At 45.6% G+C, this 20,768-nt stretch overlaps 1 protein-coding gene across 3 annotated transcripts in view; it reads left to right on the forward strand.

Moving 5' to 3' along the window:
* Positions 1-265: 265 nt before the first annotated feature.
* The window catches only part of BMF (Bcl2 modifying factor), a 43,870-nt gene continuing 23,367 nt past the window's right edge, over positions 266-20,768 (forward strand). Inside the window, exons 1-4 of one of the 3 annotated variants that reach the window (XM_009283653.2) lie at positions 266-346; positions 1,288-1,608; positions 2,570-2,733; positions 16,833-17,434. In XM_009283653.2, coding sequence (XP_009281928.1) covers positions 1,293-1,608; positions 2,570-2,733; positions 16,833-16,934 — 582 coding nt within the window. In that variant the 5' untranslated portion in view covers positions 266-346; positions 1,288-1,292 and the 3' untranslated portion in view covers positions 16,935-17,434. Of the gene's footprint in view, positions 347-1,287; positions 1,609-2,569; positions 2,734-16,832; positions 17,435-20,768 lie in introns of those variants that run through there. The other 2 variants (XM_009283654.2, XM_019473225.1) reach the window with 2 other exon arrangements.

Here is a 20,768-nt window from a genome sequence, read left to right on the forward strand (position 1 = left end):
AACTTAAATAACCGTAGTGCCCCTGAGTTAGAGCCCTGCACAAATAGCTCTTGCACCGCTGGGTCCCTTTGTCTCCTCTAGCATGTTGGTGTTGTCAGTGCTGCTCACCTGGGGGGAGATGGGAGCACCAAGGGGAGCGCTGAACACATCCTTATAAAATTATTATTAATGTCTCCTTCAGGCCTGAAATTCCTCTTGCTAGTCTTCTGTTCTGTTAAATGCTTCGCAAACCAGAGCAAAGGAAGAGACATGAAGAGTTGAATTTCACTGCCTTGTTTGGAACTGGGTGGAAATCCTGGAGATGGATCTCTTAGGAGACTGTCTTCCAATTGGGTTAGATGCACAGGTAACAGTAAAGGGACTTGTGGCTTTTTTGGTAAATCTGCTTCTACTTGCTGTATGTTTGCAAAGAGCTCTGAAATAGTGCTTTAGGGTTTATTGGGGTTTTTTTCTTCCACCATCTTTGTCCAGCTTTGTGCTGCAACAAAGCTAAGGAGTGTTTACTATGGGAGCTACAAAAGTCCTGCTTTAAACACTGACACCAGCAATGTTTCCTCTTTAGTAGTAGAATGAACTAATGCACTGACAGTGCATGTAGGCTTTCGAGTAAGAAGGGTAATGAAGTGACTGCGTTGCCAAGTTTGGGACATGTCTTAAGTTGAGCAGAGGGAAGAAATGAGAAGTTGAAAGGAAAGTTGGCCCTTACAGGGAGAAGTTACGGAGAGCTTCACAGAAATGGCTTTGCCAGCTCTTGAGTTTTGCAACCACTGGGGTTTCTTAAAAGTCTGGCCTTGCAGCCTTGTGATTACAAGAGCTTTTCTTCATCAATAACTAATAGATGGGAAAAAATGAATGGGGCATACCATAAAGTTCAAATACGGCAGACCAAAGCAAAGCAGACCCCAAAGAAGCTGACTGGCCATGGGGCAATTTGAAGGATTTGGGTTGCTTTTTAAAACAATGTCTTTTCAGTTTCTATGTGCTGAGGTCGGGGGTTGGCTCCCTCCTTGTGAACAGTTGTGGAATTGGAGCCGTGGGTGGACTCTTAGACACGTGTGAACTTTGTCTCCCTCTGGCCCAGCACTCGAGGACTTTCCACAAAGCCCTGACCTTCACCACTGAGTCACTCGCCTCTCCTGCCCATGCAGATGGGCAGCGTTGGGAGGGAGGGAGGCAGGCAGGCGTGGAAAAAAGAGCTGTGTTTCATTGTTGGAACAGAAGGCATTCTCTCCTGGACAACGTTCTTCTTGTGTCTTAGCTGTTCCCTCAAATGTCCCTTTATTGCAGGAGCAATGGATCGCCCCAGCTACCTGGAAGAGGACTATTCTAGCCTGGATGGGCTGGACGATGACGTGTTTCACTCTGATGACTTTGGACTTGCAGGTCAGCCTGGTGAGATGACTGCAACTGGCATTTTCACACAGAACCAGTCCTACAGCTGCCTTCTGGGGAGGTTTCAACTATTCCCCCTCACACACTGCTGTGGTCCCGGTATCAGGCATCCTGAGCAGCAGGACAAGGCAACTCAAACACTCAGCCCGTCCTCTTCCAGTCAGGATGTTATGTTGCCTTGTGGAGTCACTGAAGAGCCCCGGAGACTCTTCTATGGTAAGAGCACTCCAGTGTCACCAGCTTTACAGCGAGGAAACTGTCCCTTTAGCGCTTCCCCAATCAAGCAAGGTTTCTTTCATTAGGGCGTTGTATTAAAGGACTAAAAACTATTTTGCTTAGGTCCTACTCCCTCAGGAAAGACAGCTTGTATTTTCTTACCCTTGCTTGTCCACTACAGGAACGAGGCACTTGCTCATTGCTTCTGCTGTCCTTGATATTCCCACTCTTTTTCTTTTTGGCTTTATTCTGTCATGTTTTATTTTACTGCTAGATGTTTAAGTGCTCACCGTACCTTGTATCCTACGATTTGTCTACATTTTTTAACTTCTAGTGCTGTCTCATCCACATAGGAATGCTCCTAGAAGTTTTCAGTGGAGAGAGGGAAATGCAAAAATTTACACTTGGTGGGACAGCTTTTAGGCTCTTTACTGGAGTTGAAGTTGTTGAATAAGTAGCATGTTCGTCCATCCAGTATTTTACTAGTAACTGATGGGACACCACTCAGCTTTGTGTATCTGATTCAGCTTTAATTCAAATCAGTCCCACTGAATGCCAGAGAACTCAGAAAAGTCTGACGGAAAAGATACAGCAACCTTTAGTGGGAGACAACTGGAAGCAGAGATCTTGTAAAACTGCAAAATTTTCATTAAAAAAAAAAAAATCAGCACTTGGTTGAACTATAAACAAGCAAAAGGAACCAAGTGTAAGATCCTGCCAGTCATTTGATTATGGGAAGCAACACAATGCTCTGCTTAATCGATATAAATCTACTTAAAAGCTGAGCAAATGTTTTACTGCATGTTTACGGTACACAGTCATTGTTTGGGCTTCAGGAACTGGACTTTAACATGAGTCAAAAATTTAGGATTATGTGCAGCTCTTTCCTCCGTAAAGTGTACTGAGTAGAACAGCTATTCTTTGCACTGGAAGAATGACTCTTCTGATCTCTGTTTTGCAGGGAATGCTGGCTACCGTTTACATGTCCCTCCAGTTGGCTTTGCGTTGGATCCGCACCTCCAAGAGGAGCCTCCGGAAGGTCAGCGGGAAGTGCGTGCCGAGGTGCAGATTGCACGGAAGTTGCAGTGCATTGCCGACCAGTTCCACCGGCTCCACATACAGAGGGTAGGGTGTCTCTGGAGGGGAAGGCGGGGGTTTAGCTACCCAAGAGTGGTGCTCTAGAAGACTGGCTCCAGGCATCAGCTAAGCGGGCTGTTGTCTAAGGCAGCAGACTGCCAGCAGCGATAAAATGGCAGCAATATCCTGATGGATTTTGCTTATGCTAGATTGCTGGCTCTTCCTAAAGATTGGCAGGTGGAGGGAAGAGAATGTGTGGGATTGTATTTACTGCCTGGGAAGGTAGCTGTTCTGCATTAGCTGCTGCTATTCCAGCTCTTCCAGTTCATCAGCAACAGGGTCACTGAGGCTTTCTCCAGGGATCTCCCCCTTGCTTTTTATTACAGCTTTTACCCTTCTCCACTCTCCTCACCACCAGCGTCTTCTCTTCTGTGGCACAAGTTGCCATCGGTGGCTTATATCAGCTCCTCACCTTGGAGATGACAACAAGCCTGGAGTCTGTTCTGACACTCCTTGTTGTCTAGGGGTAGTTGTCTGAAATGTTGTGGAGTATATTTAGATCACGCTAGACTTGCTAGCAACTCCTTTGTCAGACAGTCCTAGCTAGTGTCTCAGACTTGTGACTAACTTCCTCACAACAAAAGACAGCTGTTAGATGCCATCAGGTCTGAAAACCACACTCCAGAATCTTGATTTTGTTTTCTTTAAAAAAAAAAAAAAAAAAAGAAGAAACCCTGCTCTGCAAAGAAATGAAATAAAACCAGCACCCCTAAAAACCCTGATTCTTTTTTCCTTGCCCTCCTTCCCCTGTTGAGTAGGGGTGAAATGGAAATCCCAGCCCATGCAGAGTTTGGCAGAGGTGGCAGAGGTTTGGCAGTAGGCAGCACTTCGCCACTTCTGTGCAAGCCCAACACGGAGAGTGTGTATCCGCTTGCATATGAAGAAGCTGACACTCTTGCCGACTTCAGAGAGGGACAGAAAGCTTATCTCACTCCAAATGAGTTGGTGTTCTGTTAACTGTGGGATCTGTTGCAATTCTTCTCAAAGGTAAGTGAAAAAGAAGAACCTGCTCTGCAAAGAAATGAAATAAAACCAGCACCCCTAAAAACCCTGATTCTTTTTTCCTTGCCCTCCTTCCCCTGTTGAGTAGGGGTGAAATGGAAATCCCAGCCCATGCAGAGTTTGGCAGAGGTGGCAGAGGTTTGGCAGTAGGCAGCACTTCGCCACTTCTGTGCAAGCCCAACACGGAGAGTGTGTATCCGCTTGCATATGAAGAAGCTGACACTCTTGCCGACTTCAGAGAGGGACAGAAAGCTTATCTCACTCCAAATGAGTTGGTGTTCTGTTAACTGTGGGATCTGTTGCAATTCTTCTCAAAGGTAAGTGAGGATCTCTGTCCTGGTTAGAGAATGTGGCTGGGCAAAGATTTGGTCCTCTCTGTGTCATGAGAGAGATGAGGGAATTCTGGGACTCTTCATCTCCAAATAGCAGGAGGATTAACAAAGCTGTAACAGGAAGATTAGCCTGTAGAAATGTGGAAGGGGCTATGAATGTCATTTAGCAAATTGCAGGAATAACGAGCTACCACGAGATTTTTAACGTGTTGTGTGTGGTTGAATGGGGTTTTCCTCAGCGCCACCTCTTCGCCAGCGATAGCTGAAGACCCCACTCTCTTTAGCCAGATTCTCACAGGAAAGGGAAGGTTAACCATCTCGTGGAGGAGCCCTGGAGTGAAGTGGTGGAACTGGTTGTAACTTGACCCCTTTCATCTCCGGGAGCGTACCTATCTGATGTCTGTGCCTTGGAAACGCATCCAGGAATGCCCACCCAAGCCGGCCCCGCTAAAGCTGCCGTGGGTCGTGGGTCGGGCTCTTTGCTGCCCCGTGGCCCGTGGCGAGCTGCCAGCCGCGGGTGCTGCGGGGGCTCCCAGTGCCACGCACAGGACCGCAGCCAGGGCTGCCGGCCCAGGCGAGCTGCCTGTCAGCCAAGCATGTGGGAGAGTTAGTAAACAAAAGCGTCCGCCTGCGCTACCCGACAACGGCGCAGCCAGCAGAGGAGGAGCTCTGCTGTCTTTGTTTGAACTGGAAGAGCAACAAGTTGTAAAGGGGGGGGAGAGCTGTTCAGCCATTTAATTTTGAAAACAAAACAGAAAAAAACCCAACCCGAAAACTTAACCCGAGGACGGAATAGTTCAGCCAGTGGTTCTCCACAGCCTGACCCTGGGATAGGCCTTGGCATTTGGATCTGTTAAGGGATTCTTTCTTGTTTGTCAGGAAAACTGAGTGCTGAGCCACATATTAGTGTCCAAGGCACTGTTCCCCGTGGAGTGTTTTGTTGTCATGCCCAATCCTTTCCCTCCCATCCCTGCATGGAGGATTTCCTTTGGCTTTTTGCACAGATCTCCTATGCAGAAGCCCCTCTGTCCTGTGTGCAATGACCCTTCCCAGCCTGTTGCTGAAGAAGCAAGCAGTCTGCCCCTGGAGACACGTGAACTGGTTCACAACGTGTTGTGGTTTGGAAGGGGCAGTCTCCAAGATGTGGAAAACTGGGCTGTCGTTTATCTTGCTGTGAAACTAATCCCTGATTTGGATGCCCCATCCCAGCTTGTCTCAAACATTTGGTCAAAACCAACTTTCCAGAGTGGTGTCTTGAATCAGATTTAGAATACCACAAAGTTAGTCACACCAGTGTGGTCTTGTGAAGTCCTGAGAGAGAGCAAGCCTGGTTTTCAACAAGCTGTGCCTCTTTTTGGAGCCTACAAAACGTCTTATCTGTGAACATGTGAAAAGAAAACATATGTGCCCTTTCAGTGGGAGTTAGGAAAAGCTTTCAGTATTGGAGTAGTGCATCCAGCTAACTCAAGAGTTGCCCTCTCATGGCTCTTGAGTTCTGCGAAATTCTCCAGCAGTTCAAGTATGGCTCCCATTCTGCTGCTGCAGCAGCAAGGCTGTGTTGACACAAAGGCCGCTGGTTAGTGTACATCCCTGGCTGAGAGAGGAACAGAGCAGGCAATAGCTGCTGAGGCTGACGTCACTGAGTTGTCATTGGACTCAGCTGCGTGCACGGTCTAACCCCATCCCACACTGGGAACCCTGGAGAGTCACTGTTATCTCTTCCCTGGGCTCCCGGAGCTATGTGGTATTTATTCTGTGGTTCTTGGCTATACAAAAGATTTTTGGGTATGCATCTCATAAGAATAAGAAAGTTGGCCACACCTATGCTTGCTTTTGGCATGTACACCATTGTCAGGGTTTCATTTCCTATTAATATATTAAACAGAATACAGTAGTTTAAACCCTGGCTTTTTCATCCTTAGAACAGTGCTAGAGCAATAATGCAACATTCCCTAGCACTCTGCAGCTTTCATTTCCTTACGATGCTGAATTTATTATAGGAAGGACTTGAGCAACGCTCTGTGTTCCTAAGCAGCAGAGCCTGCTACAGGTCGATCCAGTTTGCAGAGGGCTCTGCAGAATGACATGCAAGACCCATCTATGTTTTCTCAAGCTCTTTAGTACCTCTTACCTGTCTGAGGCTGTGTAGCTTCTGGCAATGTTCCCTCTGTTGTGCTTTTCTCACCCTGCCCCTGGAAAACAAAGGTAGAGCCAAGCCACGCTTTCTGCAGGAGAACCCAGTACTTGCCACCTCCTTCTTGGTTTGGAGCAAGTGTGCCTTTGCCATGGGATCTGTGAACTGTTTGCTGTAGCCCAGCCTGTGGCTGAGCTTAAAGAGTGCACTCTGAGGTTATGGAGAACAGACCTGAGCTTAGGGGATCTGCTGGTTGGTTGGCTGGGATGCGCTGCCTGCACCCCACATGTCCAGGCCATGGCAACAAGTGTTTGGGCTCTGCTTTAGGTCCTGAGTGCACTTGAGCTCCCTCGCCTTGAGAAGGAGCTTCGACCCATGTTGAACTGACAGTGTATTTCACGACATGACGTGCTGCTAGATGGGATGGGAGTAGACAACCAGGGATGGCGGCAGCAGCAGCGTAAAGCCGCCCCATAGGAGCATGGGGTTATACAAGAGTGGGGTGGATGACACTGTATATCAGTATCACACCCCTTTGGTTTGACTTGCTCCATTGAGACACTGGAACGCTATGGCTTTTTCCAAATAAAATAACTCTTTCTAAGCAGGCTGCAGCTTTGAGGAGACTGCTTTTATCGCATCTCTTCTTCATGGTGATAAGATCACTTCACAGGGGATAAAATTGTCTCTTTAAGAGCCAAGGAGTGGTAGCCTTGAAGAGTTCTGGGCTCGGGTCCAAGCAGAGCCACTGACTTGCTGTACGACCTCAGACAAGTCTCTTGACCTCCTTGTGCTTCAGTCAACCCATCTGGAAAGCTCGGTTTAAAAAAAACTGAGCCTCAATGAGAACCAGATGCTGAATCAGAGCTGAGCTTTCTTGAGTAAATAAGTGCATTACAAACAACAACAAAGCCCCTTTCCAACACATCAGGAATCCTGCAGTTGATTTAGATATGCTGACCGTGCTCAAAAAGCCTCCGTGGATCTAGCTACAGAAAACTTTGTTTCTCTAAATTCCCCAATTGGTTCAGCAAGTAACGCTCTCGCCGTCACTGCAATGGGCTTGAGCAGCCTGTGGAGCCTGAATGCCTGCATCCGCACCGGCTGTGGACAGATGGCATGTACCTGTTTGCCTCAAGTTAATGACACTGAAAATGTCCAGGAGGAAATGTTGTTTTCCTTTGAAAGTGAAACTTGTTCCGTTTTGCATATTTTTTCCCCTCTGTCTCTCATGAGAGTTATCGAGGCCTCCTCTGAGACACTTCTGCTTATGCAACAGGGAGCCCATGTCTCTTGTCGGAAACTTATCGGCGTGAGAGAGTGGGCGCACAGTGCTACACGTGCATCATTTATCCCAAACTCCATCAGGCTTTTCTCCATCGTTTAGTGAGGACACTCAGGGAATTTTTTAACAGTTGCTTTTTTAACTGGAATTGTTTGCAGGAAACTGTCCTTTATGATGACTTTACATTTTAGGAAAAACGTTCAGAAAAGCTTCCTAATAATGTAATGCAGAGACTTTCAAACTGTCCTGCAGGTGAGCCTGTAGTACCGGCAGCTCCATAATTTACTTGTACTTGCAGTCTCTTTGAGACTTGGGGTAAGTGCTTTCATTCGTTTCCCAAGTAGCTCAGTATGTTTCAGGATCTTCTCTGCTGGCTCGTGCTTGCTGGTCCCTCCTGCTGCTGTGTGAAGCAGTGGGTGTCCTCTTCAGCTCTGCTGTCTGTGGATTGCCCGTCGGTGCAGGACTTGAATTTCCAGCTGAGGATGCAGGAGCATGGTGAGGGAGAGTACCAGGTGGAGAACTCCTGAAGTGGGTGAGCCTGGTTTAGAGGGCAGGGGGTAGGGTGGATATGAGGTTGGGAAGATTAAGGTGTAAAGCAAAGTTCTTGCAGGGCTATGGAATTGGGACCCTAGGCTTGAGGAAAGGAGGGTGCCATAGGGGGGGGAAGAGGAGTTCCCATAGTCAGTGGAGCCAGGAACTTGATATGAGGAAGTGGAGACAGATTTTTTTGCTTAATGTTGTTAGCTTTTTTTCCATTTTGACAAATGACAATGAAGGAAGAGGTGGGCTTGGAAGTGCAACTTCCCCTATGCATACAAACGACACAGCAACCTGTTGCCCCTTGCCTAGCACCTGTTCTGAAATCCTGCTGCCTGTGGAGCTGATTACTTAACATTTAGGTTAACGGAAACTTGCTGGACCCTTTCACATCTGATCCGAAATTATATTCTTTGGTATGTTAAGAAAAGAAACTGAGAACAAGAACGTAGTTATGCCACTGTATAAATCCATGTTTCTTCCGTATCTTGAATGTTACCTACAGTTCTCGTTTCCTTCTTCCAAAAATGATGCAGCAGAACTGGAAAAGTTTCAGAGAAAGGCAAGAAGGATGATGAAACTTCCATATGAAAAATGAAAAAATGGGCTAGGACTGCTAAGTCTAAAAAAGACACAAAGCAAGGGCGTAGCAATATTAAACAGAAATCAGAAGTGACAGGAAAGAGATGGATAGACTAATTTCTCCCAGTACCAGAACTAGACAAAATCAAGTCAAGCTAGTAGGAGCCAGCTCAAAGTAAATGAGGTAGTTTTTCATGCAATAGGTAGCTCTGTGGAACTCCTTGTCAAGGCATATTGTGCATCCCAGCACTTTATCTAAGTTCAAGGGGAATCAGGACAAGTTTATGGCCATTGAAGGAGACATTAAATAAACAGAAACCAGATCTGACTCAGGAAGTCCTAAGCTCAAACTAGTTAGATGCTGAAAGAGTATTAGGGGGAGCTATTGCATGTACTTGCCCTCTTTGCTTTTCCTCGGGCAGCCATGTAAGGCTGCTGTTGGCGGCTGGGCTATGCGAACTCCTGATGCGACAGTCACATACAACCATTGTATATCGGTTTAATAAAACCACAAAACTCTTGCAGCAGCCTAATCTATCCTCCTCTATGCTTTCAGCTGAAAAAGATTTAAATATATTATGGTTTTGTTCCTGCTTAAAATAAGGGATAATGTTAAAAAGCAAAACTTCCTGCCTAGCTCTGGTAGAGGAAGTGGGCAGAGGATAAGGGAGCCCAGTGGCAGGAGAGCACTGCGAGCTCTGTGCAACGACCCGCTGTGAATCCTTCACCCCGCCGGACACGGGACTGCAGTGTCTTAAGGCAGTGGGGCTACAAGCTCAAAATATCAAGATTGCCCACATTAAAGAACACAAAATAATTCTTTGGGACAGTACAAGTGACTTGTTTTACAGTATTTCTAACATCACCTGCAGTAGCGGTGTATGATTTAAATAGCGTTCAGTGCTGCTGCTTCTCATATACAACCCCAGTGGTCTCTGTAGGCTTTTCTGCATTTCCTCGGCTTTTGCAGCACCATGGTGGCTGTGAGTGGTAGTGTGCTTTCTGCTTGTAGCAGTGTGACAGCTGAGGAATTACTTTTCAATTAAGAAATAATTGTGGTAATATCCCACTTCTTTTTTAGTGTGGGAGACTAGGAAATGCAGGTTATAACTTGTCTGAGATCATGCAGGGATCACTGATTGGAACCCAGTCGTTCTGCCTCCAGTCCTACACTTAGGTTGGTTGATCTTGTTAAGATACTGCCATCTCTGAGGGGGATGATGAGATGTTTGGACTGATTATTTATGGTGAGGAGTGTGCATGTTTGTATTTTACTCAATGAAATTTTATGGTGGAAAGGCAGGAAAGCAAGTGCCCAACTGCAGAGTCCTCCTTTGTTTCAAGCCATTGAGGAGGAATGTCCTGCTAGCCTTTTATAGTCTCTGTTTGGGTTTTTTTTTTTTTGTTTCTCCTTGGTAGCTACCCTCACCAATGGCAAAGGAATCTGAGGACTGTACCACAGCAGAAAGAATAGTGATCTAAAAATAAAAGCAGTGAGGCAACTTCTGTTAACCCCAATTAGTTTTTTTCTGATGTAGCGCCTGACAAGACGCTGGTGATGGGGGACTGCAGCCACCCGCTGAGGAGAGCCCCCGAAGGGCATGCGGACCCCGGCCAGCGAGGAGGAGCGGGCTGAGAGGGCTGTGCGTGAGAGCCGCTCTGCCGGGCAGTGTTTGCGCTGTGGCTGCTGTGTTTATATCGCTCTCTAAATTTAGCCTCTGAGTCATCAGAACTGCTGACGAGAGGCTGCTCTGCCCGCAGGCTCCAGTGCTGCACCTGCCCGCCCGCCTGCCTGCCTGCAGGCTCCCCTCGCAGCAGGGCAGCGCTGCGTCCAGGCCAGGGCCCCGTGCCCCCCCCCTTGTCCCCCCGCCAGAATATTTTCCTGCAAAAACTTGCAAAGTGTTATTTTAACCAAAACCCCGAGGTACGCTTTAATCAGTAGGGGGTGTCTCCTGTGCACCAAGCAGTTGCAGGAGCACCTCCCTTCTTCTGGTGGTGAGGGAATCGATGCAAAATAAAGGTCAGTCCGTCCCACAGCCTGTGCAGGTTAGGTGATAAACAGGGTAAGCTGTGAAATAGCTCTGTCAGTTCGCACTTGGGGTCTGAATGAATAAACCTGCCTGTGCTTGCTGCCTGCAGCTGTGGCTGTCGGAGGGGGTGTCTTCTCTCGCACATGGAGGCGAGGTCTGGGTGTCTCTTCCTGCACCCTCATCCCCCCCCCAGCATGGGGGCGAATCCCCCCTCAGACCCTGTGCCACAGGTAGAGAGCGGTATCAGGTGCAGCTCTATGGAAATGCAAGACCCTTATTTACTGTATTTATGGAAAATAAGCCGGTGTGCCCCCCGGGGGTGCAGGAGGGGAAGGCTGGGCCCTGGGAACGAGGTGGCCGGTGGTTGCCCTTCCCAGGTTGCCGTCAGCTGGCTGTTGCCATGGCGTCTGTCTGCTTCCCCTTCCTGCCCGCTCCGGAGAGGAAGGCGCGAGTGGCTGCATGTTTGTTTTTGAGCTACAAGAAAGTTGAGAAAGGGCTCACCTGCGCAGCTGTGCCTGCAGCAGGTTTGGGGCAATGAACGTCGCTGCTCGGACCAGTGCCTTGGCAGCGGTCAGTGCCATCCCCCTTGCTTGGGCTGGGCAGCCCGTAAATGGGTTTTGGGGGTCTCCTGCACCCCGCATCCCTCCTGCTGTGCCCGCTCCTGTACATCCTCTCTCCATAAACACGCGTGTTGCTTATCTTGCTTCGCAAAGCCTGACGGAGGCTTTGAGAAAGGAAGCAGTACTTGAGATGACGCCTCCCTCTACCACAAGTTTAGCCCTGCGTAAAAGAGCCACGGGGTTTGCAAGCCAGAAGGACGCAGATCCCCGAGGAAGATCCTCATCCTCCTCTCTGTGTCATCATGAGAAATTGTGCCGCTAAGCTCCTCTTTCAGTTTTTCTCTGTTACTGTCTCCTTTTTTTTTCCGGCTGCTTTTACACATGCATTATTCTTTGGTCATTAGGAATCACAGCTGGAAAGATTTGTATTTGACTTCCATTGGCCTGCGTTTCTCTCTCCAGCGGGGGACACCTTCTGTAACCTCTGTTGCCTTGGGGACTGTGACTTTCTAGTCTTTCTAAGCTGAAGCATATTTTGTGGTAGCACAATATGCCTCCAGCCACCTGGCAGCCAAAACAGCCTTCAGCGATGAGTCAGCAACTGCTCCCGGTGTGCAAGTATTTTTGTTTTCAGTGAATAAATAAAATCCCAACAACTTATTGCTAATACTTGTATTAGTCATTAAAGGAAGAATGATGTTTTTATGCACACATATGCCATTATTCTTCTTTTGCTCTAATAGTGCCATTTATGGCCATATTTTAATCCTTCTAGTTAAGATGGGATCAGAATTTGACCCTTAGCTATCTGGAAGCCATGAAGCAAAGTCAGAAGTTGCCCATGAGATCAAGAGGGTAGACAGGTGTACCCTTCTGTATATGCGATAGGAATGTACCAGACCCACATATGACGTGTATATGATTAACATATTCTTTATTTTTTTAAGGAGGGATATTAATGGCACGTATTTATCAGGTGGAAAAGTGAATACTATTCATCTGTTAAACATTTATGCTCAAGGATTCAAGGAGCTATGTCAGAGGGACAACATTTTCTTTGAGGTGTATTACCTGTCCTGATGCTCCCTCGATCACCCCGTGCAAGGGCTTGGTAGGAGTAAAAAGCTTTTGACGTCTGGGGTGCTATTTGACAGATATATATCTGTATGCTTACAGCGTGAAATGTATTAGGAATTAATTACGGGGAGGGAATAAATGTTGGGTCAATCATGTCCCTCTTTCATTTGCTTCCAGTAAAAGTCTTGCTGTTTTTTTGTGTTTGTTTACCAGTATTCTGGCTTTTGGTTCAGCCCAGTTCATGGATAGGCTTCACTAATGTACTGTTGCTGCAGAGGACACTTTTCCTGTAAAATGGCCTTTCCCTGTGAGTCATTGAAGCATTCATGCTAACGCCTCAGACAGACAGTCTCTTAAGGATATCCCCTTCAAAAAGCAGCAGCTGCAGTAGGAAATGTTTTTATGTGTTTCCAGCTTTGTGTTGACTTACTGTATTCACAAGACTAGTCTTCTTTAGTTACAGTTAGTATAGAGGGCAAAAGGGGCTTCTTTCCATCTTCGGAAAGGAGCTTCAAAATGTTCTTTGTGTTGCTACCACATGGAGGTGGCAAAGTGTTCATCCCTGATACATTTGTGCGGTAGTGACTCTGAGGATTGAATTGTTGTGATGAGGGACAAATCAGCATAGGGAAGCTTAGGAAATTATAAACCTGTGCCACCATAGTTATGAGTCTTAGAAGACTGTAAGAATTGACTTGAAACGTATCACATCTGAAAAAATGAGATGCCAAACTCGTGGAGTCACTTTCCTGGGTTTTCTGTCCTTCCTGGCAGCTAAATTATACCACACAAAAACCCCTCAGTCCTGAAATATTTGACTATTTTGGTCTTGGCAGAGACATATCTAGGGAAAAGCTACTGAAACTTGTGAAAAGGACATTTTTTAGGCTGTGACAGTTCTTTCCATAAATTGTTTACTCTATCTGTATTGCAAAGAATATCTGCCATTTCCATTCTGTGGCTCTTGTCCCATGCTGAATTAGTACCACGGAAAGCAGATCAGCCCAGAAGTGAGACCATAACTCTGTAAACCCCGTTAGCTAGGCTTGCTGCTGAAGGAGCAAGCAGTCCCAGCTTGCTCCTCTTCTCAGGTCACCTTTCTGTTGTGCTGGCATAAGCATCAGCTTGACTCCATGATGCCGTGGATCAGATGGATTAGGATGACCTGATCAATAGTAAAGACAGCTTCTTTATCAGATTGGTTCTGGCCTTGATCATTGTCCTGCTCTAGTTCACTTTCCTGCACTAGTGTGAAGAGAGGACAGTGCGAGTGGGCTGCTTCAGTACGCAAGCCAGGGAAAGTGTGTGTGGGACTACGCCACCGTGGAAGGAAATGCTAGCTGAATACGGACCCAGGGAAATGCAAGCCCTAGGTCTAGGAATAAAACCTGGAAAGCTGCCCTCGGCCTAGTGCTCTATTTTTTCACTTCAAAACAAAATTAATGGTGTCAACGTCCTTCATAAAGTGATTTGAGATCTTATGCTTTTTATAAGCAGGGGGGAACAAGGGTGAAATAATTCCTATTCTGCTTTTCCATGGAAATCTCCTTGAGTGTCTTAGGCAAATAGCGGGAAACATTTTTAACTGGAGAAGGACAAAAATGCTGTACCAAAAAAGTGGCTGCAAGAGGCAGTGAAATACAATAGAGTATGAACTAAAAAGAATTACAGTTTTTCTCAGTATTTGTGATGCCACATCCCACTGGTTCTCTTGCAGGTCTGTAACCCTCCTGAAAGTAGAGATCGAAAACTCTTATTTACCAAATAAAAACAAAACCCAATACCTTCCTCAAAAAGCTCCCCCACCTTCAAAAAAAAACAAAAAGGGAGGAGGATGAGCTCAGTCCTTCCACTGTTTTTCCCTGAACATGGCCCCTTTACCTATCACAGCAAAGAACCAGTAATCCTTTTCTTCTGAGGTGGCATTTAAAACTTAAAGAGGAGACAGAATATTTAGAAACATGTTATGTTGTGTGAGAAGCCCAAAGCAGCCTCCTACATGAAGCAGGACATTGGGGATTCTTACTTGTTATTTGTCCTTCTGACAGTGTAGAATAGTTGAAATTGCACATACCAGATCATAGAATCATAGAATCATTGAGGTTGGAAAAGACCTCTAAGATCGTCGAGTCCAACCGTCAGCACGCCTCCTCTTGTCTGCCTCCAAATTAACCTGGTTTATAAAATTCTATGAGAGCTTCCATTAAAGAGGGTCCACCAGTGAGGCTGAGATATATTTCAAGTTTAGGATTTTGATACCAATTTTTAAACATCCTTTTGCATTTCCCATACTAAGTCCCTATACGACACTTCTTTACCCTCTTGGCTGCCAATAGAATAAAATAATCTGCCAAAGCAGATTGTCTTCAGAGCGTCTATAGTATGTTTGTCCACCGTACTCTCCTAGCATAGTTCCCTACTTGTGGAAACTGCAGAAGGCGGCATTGTGCTTGCATGCCACTTCATTGACATGCTACCCGAAGATCTCTGTTTAAGGAGCAGTCCACTTAAACTGTAATAGCTTGATAAAAGCATGGTATCTAGATGTCGCCAGGACATGGTGGTTCCACGTGCATGTTCAAGCAGGTTTGGGAGTGTGGCTCTATGGAGGAGGGTGAGAAGAATCTCTGGAGTTTGATGAGGAAGGAAAGCCTGGTCAAACCGAGAGGCGAATAACAAAACAAAAAGCATCTTGCTTTTTGAAACCAAATTAGGTTTTTGTAACCCAGCCCTAGGGGATAGTTTATAAAAGATTGTTTTCACCTGTAAACCTAGCAATGCCTGGACAATCAGTACGGACTGAACCCAGGGCTGGTTACTTTGAAATAAATGATACCGGGCTCTAGAGTCGCTGTCTGTGGGTTATGCTGCAAACACAGTGGTGTTGAAATGTGTGATGGGATCTGTGTGAACTCTTCTAAATCCGGGAGACAACTGTTAAGTCTTGAGGGTAAGAAGAATGACCCACTGCTAAGATGCGAGATGAACAGAGGTTTTCCGAAGCCTGTGTTGTATGTAGTTGTGATTCAAATGGCACAGATCTACTCCCGCTGAAATACGGACGTAATTTAATGACTATCTGGGAGGGCTTTGAAGAGCTGTTTATTGACACATCTCCAATACACCAAGTCCAGTTGCAACTCTCTCTTATTTGTGATTACGTAAAGAATGCCTTGTAACCATGTTGTTCTGCCCTGTTGGGCTAATCTGAGTTGAAACATCTTGTTCATATAATGTGCTTCAGTGCTCTTTTATGAACTCCTGTGTACTGAGGCAAAGTTGTTGGAAGCCAGTCTTCTGTTTCCTCGTCTGCTGGGGATTGGGGGTGGGGGGAGAGGTTGGGGCTGGTTTGTTTTGTTTTCCAGAAGTGATCAGTCCTGCTTAGCAAATATGGAATTCTGGATGAGAAAACAAAGACTGACTTCTAATAGAGGGTCGGTTATTGAGGTGAAATAGTATCCCAGGCTGGGCAATGTAAAGAGAAACCCACCTGTTTGTATGAGATGCCATTAAAGTGCGGGAAGGTGGGGGTATAATCGGAGCCATTTTTGCAGGAGTGATTACATATAACAAAAGAAGGAACAGTGTCCCTGCCCCAAAGCTGCATTATATAGTCTGATGTCCCCCTGAAACTCAACTCCCATGTTTCTTCCTTGACAATGGGACCTGAAATAACCTCTTGGTTTTGGTTTTTTGTGTGTTTTCAAGTATGTTCTTGCTTAAGGTTTAATTGGCTCCAGTCAGTAGGAAAGGGCTCCAAGGCTGATTATTTATGGCTTACTGTCAAAAGTGGCTATAAAAAGGGCAGTATTATCTTGGAGATGCTGGGAAGGAAAATGTGGTGGGGGGAGGGTGGGGGAGTGTGTGTGTGCACGAATGTGTTTTCTTGTACTAGATGAAATCAGAGTTTTGCTGTCTCAGCAGTGTGGTTTAAATTGAAGATTAACCCTTTGACCTTCACGGTGTCAAATCACTTACAGATGGATCACCAGTTATATTTTTTTCTTTTTTTTTACTTTTGGGGTGAAGGGGGGCTTTTTTTTTTAAAAAAAAAAAAGGTTGTTTGTTCATGCAGCTGGGGCTTTTGAAAGGCTCAGAAGCCAATCTGATATTAAAAACAACTTGGCTAAACTCTGCAAAATCCTACAAGCAAAAAAAAAAGTTTAATCCTCTTGTGCACACAGTAAAAAAAAAAAGGTTGTTTGTTCATGCAGCTGGGGCTTTTGAAAGGCTCAGAAGCCAATCTGATTAAAAACAGCACTTGGCTAAACTCTGCAAAATCCTACAAGCAAAAAAAAAAGTTTAATCCTCTTGTGCACAATGCATAAAGGGTCTGCTCTTTTCTTTTTGTAATGTTAGAGCTACAATTATTTCTGGAGAACTTATCATTTCCCTCTCTCCCCTCATCCCTTGCTGCACCCCCTTGTTATGCTGATGGGATTAAAGTGTCTGCTCTTGAAAAGTGTAACTGAGTTGTTATTGGAAAAGAGAAGTGGTATGTTGCAATTTTAGAAATATAAATAACCTTGCTTCAACTGTTCTCTACAGCATCAGCAGAACAGAAATCAAGTGTGGTGGCAGCTTTTTCTCTTCCTACACAACTTGGCCTTAAACGCGGAGGCGAACAGGAACCACACTGGGCAGAGGTGAGCTTCGCCCGCCTGTTTCAGGCCGCATCCAGTCTGCAGGGAGCACTGAACAAACACTGGTTCGGGGGCGAGACATTGCACACCGCCGGCCGGATGTGAGGACTCTGAATTTCTGATACTCGTCTTCAAGTTTGGGGGTTTTTACGGACTCTTCTTTGCTGCTGCCTGCCTCGCGGGGCAGGGAGCTCTTGTCCAACACTGTCGAAGGAAAGCCAGAATGTGGGTGTGTTTGGTAAAGCTTGCTGCTGGTTCCCTGCGCCGGTGACCTCTGTGCAAGGGAGGCAGGTATTAGACTAAAAGCTTCCTCTGCCCTGTGTGTTAGTCAATGATAGAGTGCAGGAGTGTCATTTTGGCTGCTAGTTAAAAATGATGTCTGGGATTGATGACTCTAAACATACTTTGGGTATCTTCCAGAGCAGACATGCTCGATTCCTCCACAGAGAAAGTTCTTTTTAGCAATGAAAACGTTCAAGTAGCTTATATCCATCAGGTTACTTGTTTTCTGCATGGGTTACTGTTTATTTCCTTGCGCCCTGTGTGAGACAAAATCACAAAGAAATCTGATCTCGTCAATCTTTCCATTGGGCACCAGTTGCTGCTTTCTCACATGAAGTTGTTCTTTGTCATTGCCATGAATAGAAAAAATAATTTCAGTAGAACAGTCTTAAAATTAAACTTTCCTGGGGTTGCTGGGGGCTATTAGTTTCTGCCACTGTTTGCTTCCAGTTCAGTGTTCGCAGTGCCCATGAGCCAGCGTGAAGCCAAAAACCCATGGAATATGACACAAGCGTCATTCTTCTACAGTGCTAATGTATATGTTTTTATTAGTTTTGTGATGGGTGTTTATTTTGTTTTGTTTTTCTTTTCTCTTACTAAAATGTGGTTGGTCAGGAAGGCTTAGGTCCCAGGCATCCGATAGTTTTGCTTCAGGATTTGACAGAGAAATTAATTAGCAACTAGTCTGACATGTACACTGTACAAGCAGTCTGCCCGTTACTCTAGTATGTGATGTTTGGAGGCTGCCATAAGCATATATTGACTAGCAGCAGTAATATTACTTCAAGGGAGATCTTCTAACGGTTCCCGGTTGGTATGCACTCAGAAGTTTGTCCGTATGACTGACACTATTGGACCAGCACGGGGAAATTACCCTACCAAAAGGAAGTAGCCTTAAATATCGATGGCTACTTCTCTGTAGCCTTAAATATTGTTAGTTTGCAAACCCAGTGGCAACTAGGGTAAAACACGAACAGAAAAGCAATACAGACTTTATTTTTTTTCAGACCGTTTCCATATTGCCACTGCAATTTGTTGTAGGTCTCAAATGATACAACCAGCGTGAGGAAGAGCTGTCCAGAGAATTGCTCTTCAGTCCTGTTACAGATGTCGACTTCAGGTGTTGAGGAATTCTTCTGCTCTTGGTCCACTCTGAAAAATAAGCATTACTGTACGGGAAGAGTAGTTTCCTTGCACATACGCTTTCTCCTGCACCCCTCTCTGCATATCCTTCTCTAATTCATGCTTTCTCTGGTATTTGTATAATCTCATTATTGCACTGTAGTGTCTGGTAACAATTTGCTGAACACAGTTAAATTTGGACTTTCTCCCTCTCTCCCAGCCCCATTCTCTTGATTTGCATCCTGCTCTACTGTGGCAAAATGTGCTTTAGCTCCCTGAAAGAGGTCCCCAAGCCTTTTTCACTTTCATATATTCACAGTCACTCTCTTTTAACATAAGGAGAGTTTATGTGAGACAAGCTTCTTTTTCTCCTCTTATGTTCTTTTTCTAGCTAGAGCTAGAGTAATATGTTTGTCCGTGATGGTTAACAATTCATATAAATGAATCTCAAGCAATATTTTGGGGGGTGGGTTTTATGGAGAGGAAGGGCGGGAAGTTTTTTTAGAAGGGGGAATTGTTTTTGGTTTTGTGTTGTTTCTTTAAGCATGTGCACTACAGAGTTACCCAGAGGGATACAAGTGGTAGCTGTTGCTGACTATGCCGCAGCAGTATGGGAAGCCACTCTCTGCCCATTTGACAGAGGCTTTCCATACCTTGCTTTGCACAGTCTGCTTGGAGTAAACGCTGGTCATTGGAGAACGAGGACTTAAACAGGGGGGAAAGCCTGAGGGATAGTGCAAGAACGGACTGAACTGGGGACCCCTGAGAAGCTGGATGTTAAGGAGAAGACTCTTAAATCAGAAGCTCTTAAAGAGGCAGGAGTGGAAGTGCTGAGGCTCAGGAAGCAATGCAGCAATGCTGCCTGCCCGCACGGCATGCTCTAGGATGTGATGCTTGCGTTTTCCCACTGATTGCCAGGACCCCTTTATCAGGAACAGTCAAAGCTACATCATAACAGCCCTGCAAACTACGAAAAATTCAGCAAGTGCATCTGACGCTTAAAAACCATCGTGAGCTTTCCCCTTCCCCTCTGCCTTGACTTGACTGCCAAACAGGCCAATAAGGCCTCTCCTCTGGATGCGTAAGCTGGAAAGATAGGTCTGGTACTGGTGCTTTCTGGTGTTGCGACCCAACCAGTTTATCTAGGGTAAGACTCTTCTTAACATGGAGAAAGAAGTATCTGAAACCATTTCTCAGTCAGGCTGCCTGCCTCAATAGAGTCCTTTGGCTCAGGGAAAGACACATCTTTGCCAGTCTGTATTTCCCGGTGTAACAACAGACTTATCAAAATTGGTCATGCCAGGCTCTCAAGTTAAAATCTCCTTGAACAACAATACTTCATTGGAGACATAGAGCTAATGCTAGACAAAGGCCGACTTCCTGCAATATGTGTGTTGGTTACTGGTGCCAGAGATTTACAACCACTGATAATATATTTTAATTATATTCCATATCTGCATATCTTAGAGAAAGGAAATATGCTCTGTCAACCCAAAAGTCTTATTTTGCTTCATGTAGATTTGGAGGGGCAGACTGGTTATTCACTTAGGGAAAAATAGCTACTTCATACTTACAGTCTCACCTACTTGAGGAAATAGTGGGAAGATTTCACACATTGACAAATACACAGATGCACAGCACCCATTTATTTGTCACCCATTCCATGTTAGTAAGGACTTGGGCACGCACTGAGGAGATCTTCCCCACAGAGTAGCTATTGCAATGTGGCTACGGACATACATCGATTGGGGAAACAGTTCCAAGGAACGTGGTTTAAGTCCTTTTGGTGAAGGAGTATGCTCAGGTTTTTAGATATTAGTTTGTCTTGGTGAAAGGAATGGGACACTGTTTCTCTCTGTGTTGTAAAATTACAGTCTAACAATTTAGAAAGAACAGTCGGATCTTTCTCCTAAAACAAATTCCTATTTTTAATGAGCAGTTCTTAAGAAGAACTTGAGCTGCTGCTGATGGTACCAGCAGCCTTGAAGTATTTTGCTTGCCTTCCCCAGACCTCCAGAATGGCTTCAGACCTCAGCTCTCTTTCCCTGAGGGACAGAGTTCTTCCTATCCCTTCCCAACTTCCCACCCTTTCGAGTATCTTGTAACCTGCCCATCCCTGGATCCAGCAAGCCTGGTGCTAGTAGGGAATAGTTAGGTTTACTGTTGTTTCCTGCAATTCTTGAAAGCTGAGCCAGTAATCACAAAGTGACTGCCCAGGGATAGCTGCAAACTGCCATAAATAGGATACAACAAAAGCAGGGGAGAGGATGAAGTTGCATGGAAAGGGTTGCCATTGGATCTGTGTGTGGGACTGCAGCCTTCTCCCAAGGTGCTGATAATCCCTGGTAGCACTGAATTTCTGCATAACTGATCACATATCTCAGTTTAAATAGCTGGTTGTTAGTAAACGTTTATTGGCTAAACTCTCGTTAGAGGA

Source organism: Aptenodytes forsteri, unplaced genomic scaffold (assembly GCF_000699145.1).
Source record: "Aptenodytes forsteri isolate BGI_AS27 unplaced genomic scaffold, ASM69914v1 Scaffold342, whole genome shotgun sequence".
NCBI lineage: Eukaryota > Metazoa > Chordata > Aves > Sphenisciformes > Spheniscidae > Aptenodytes > Aptenodytes forsteri.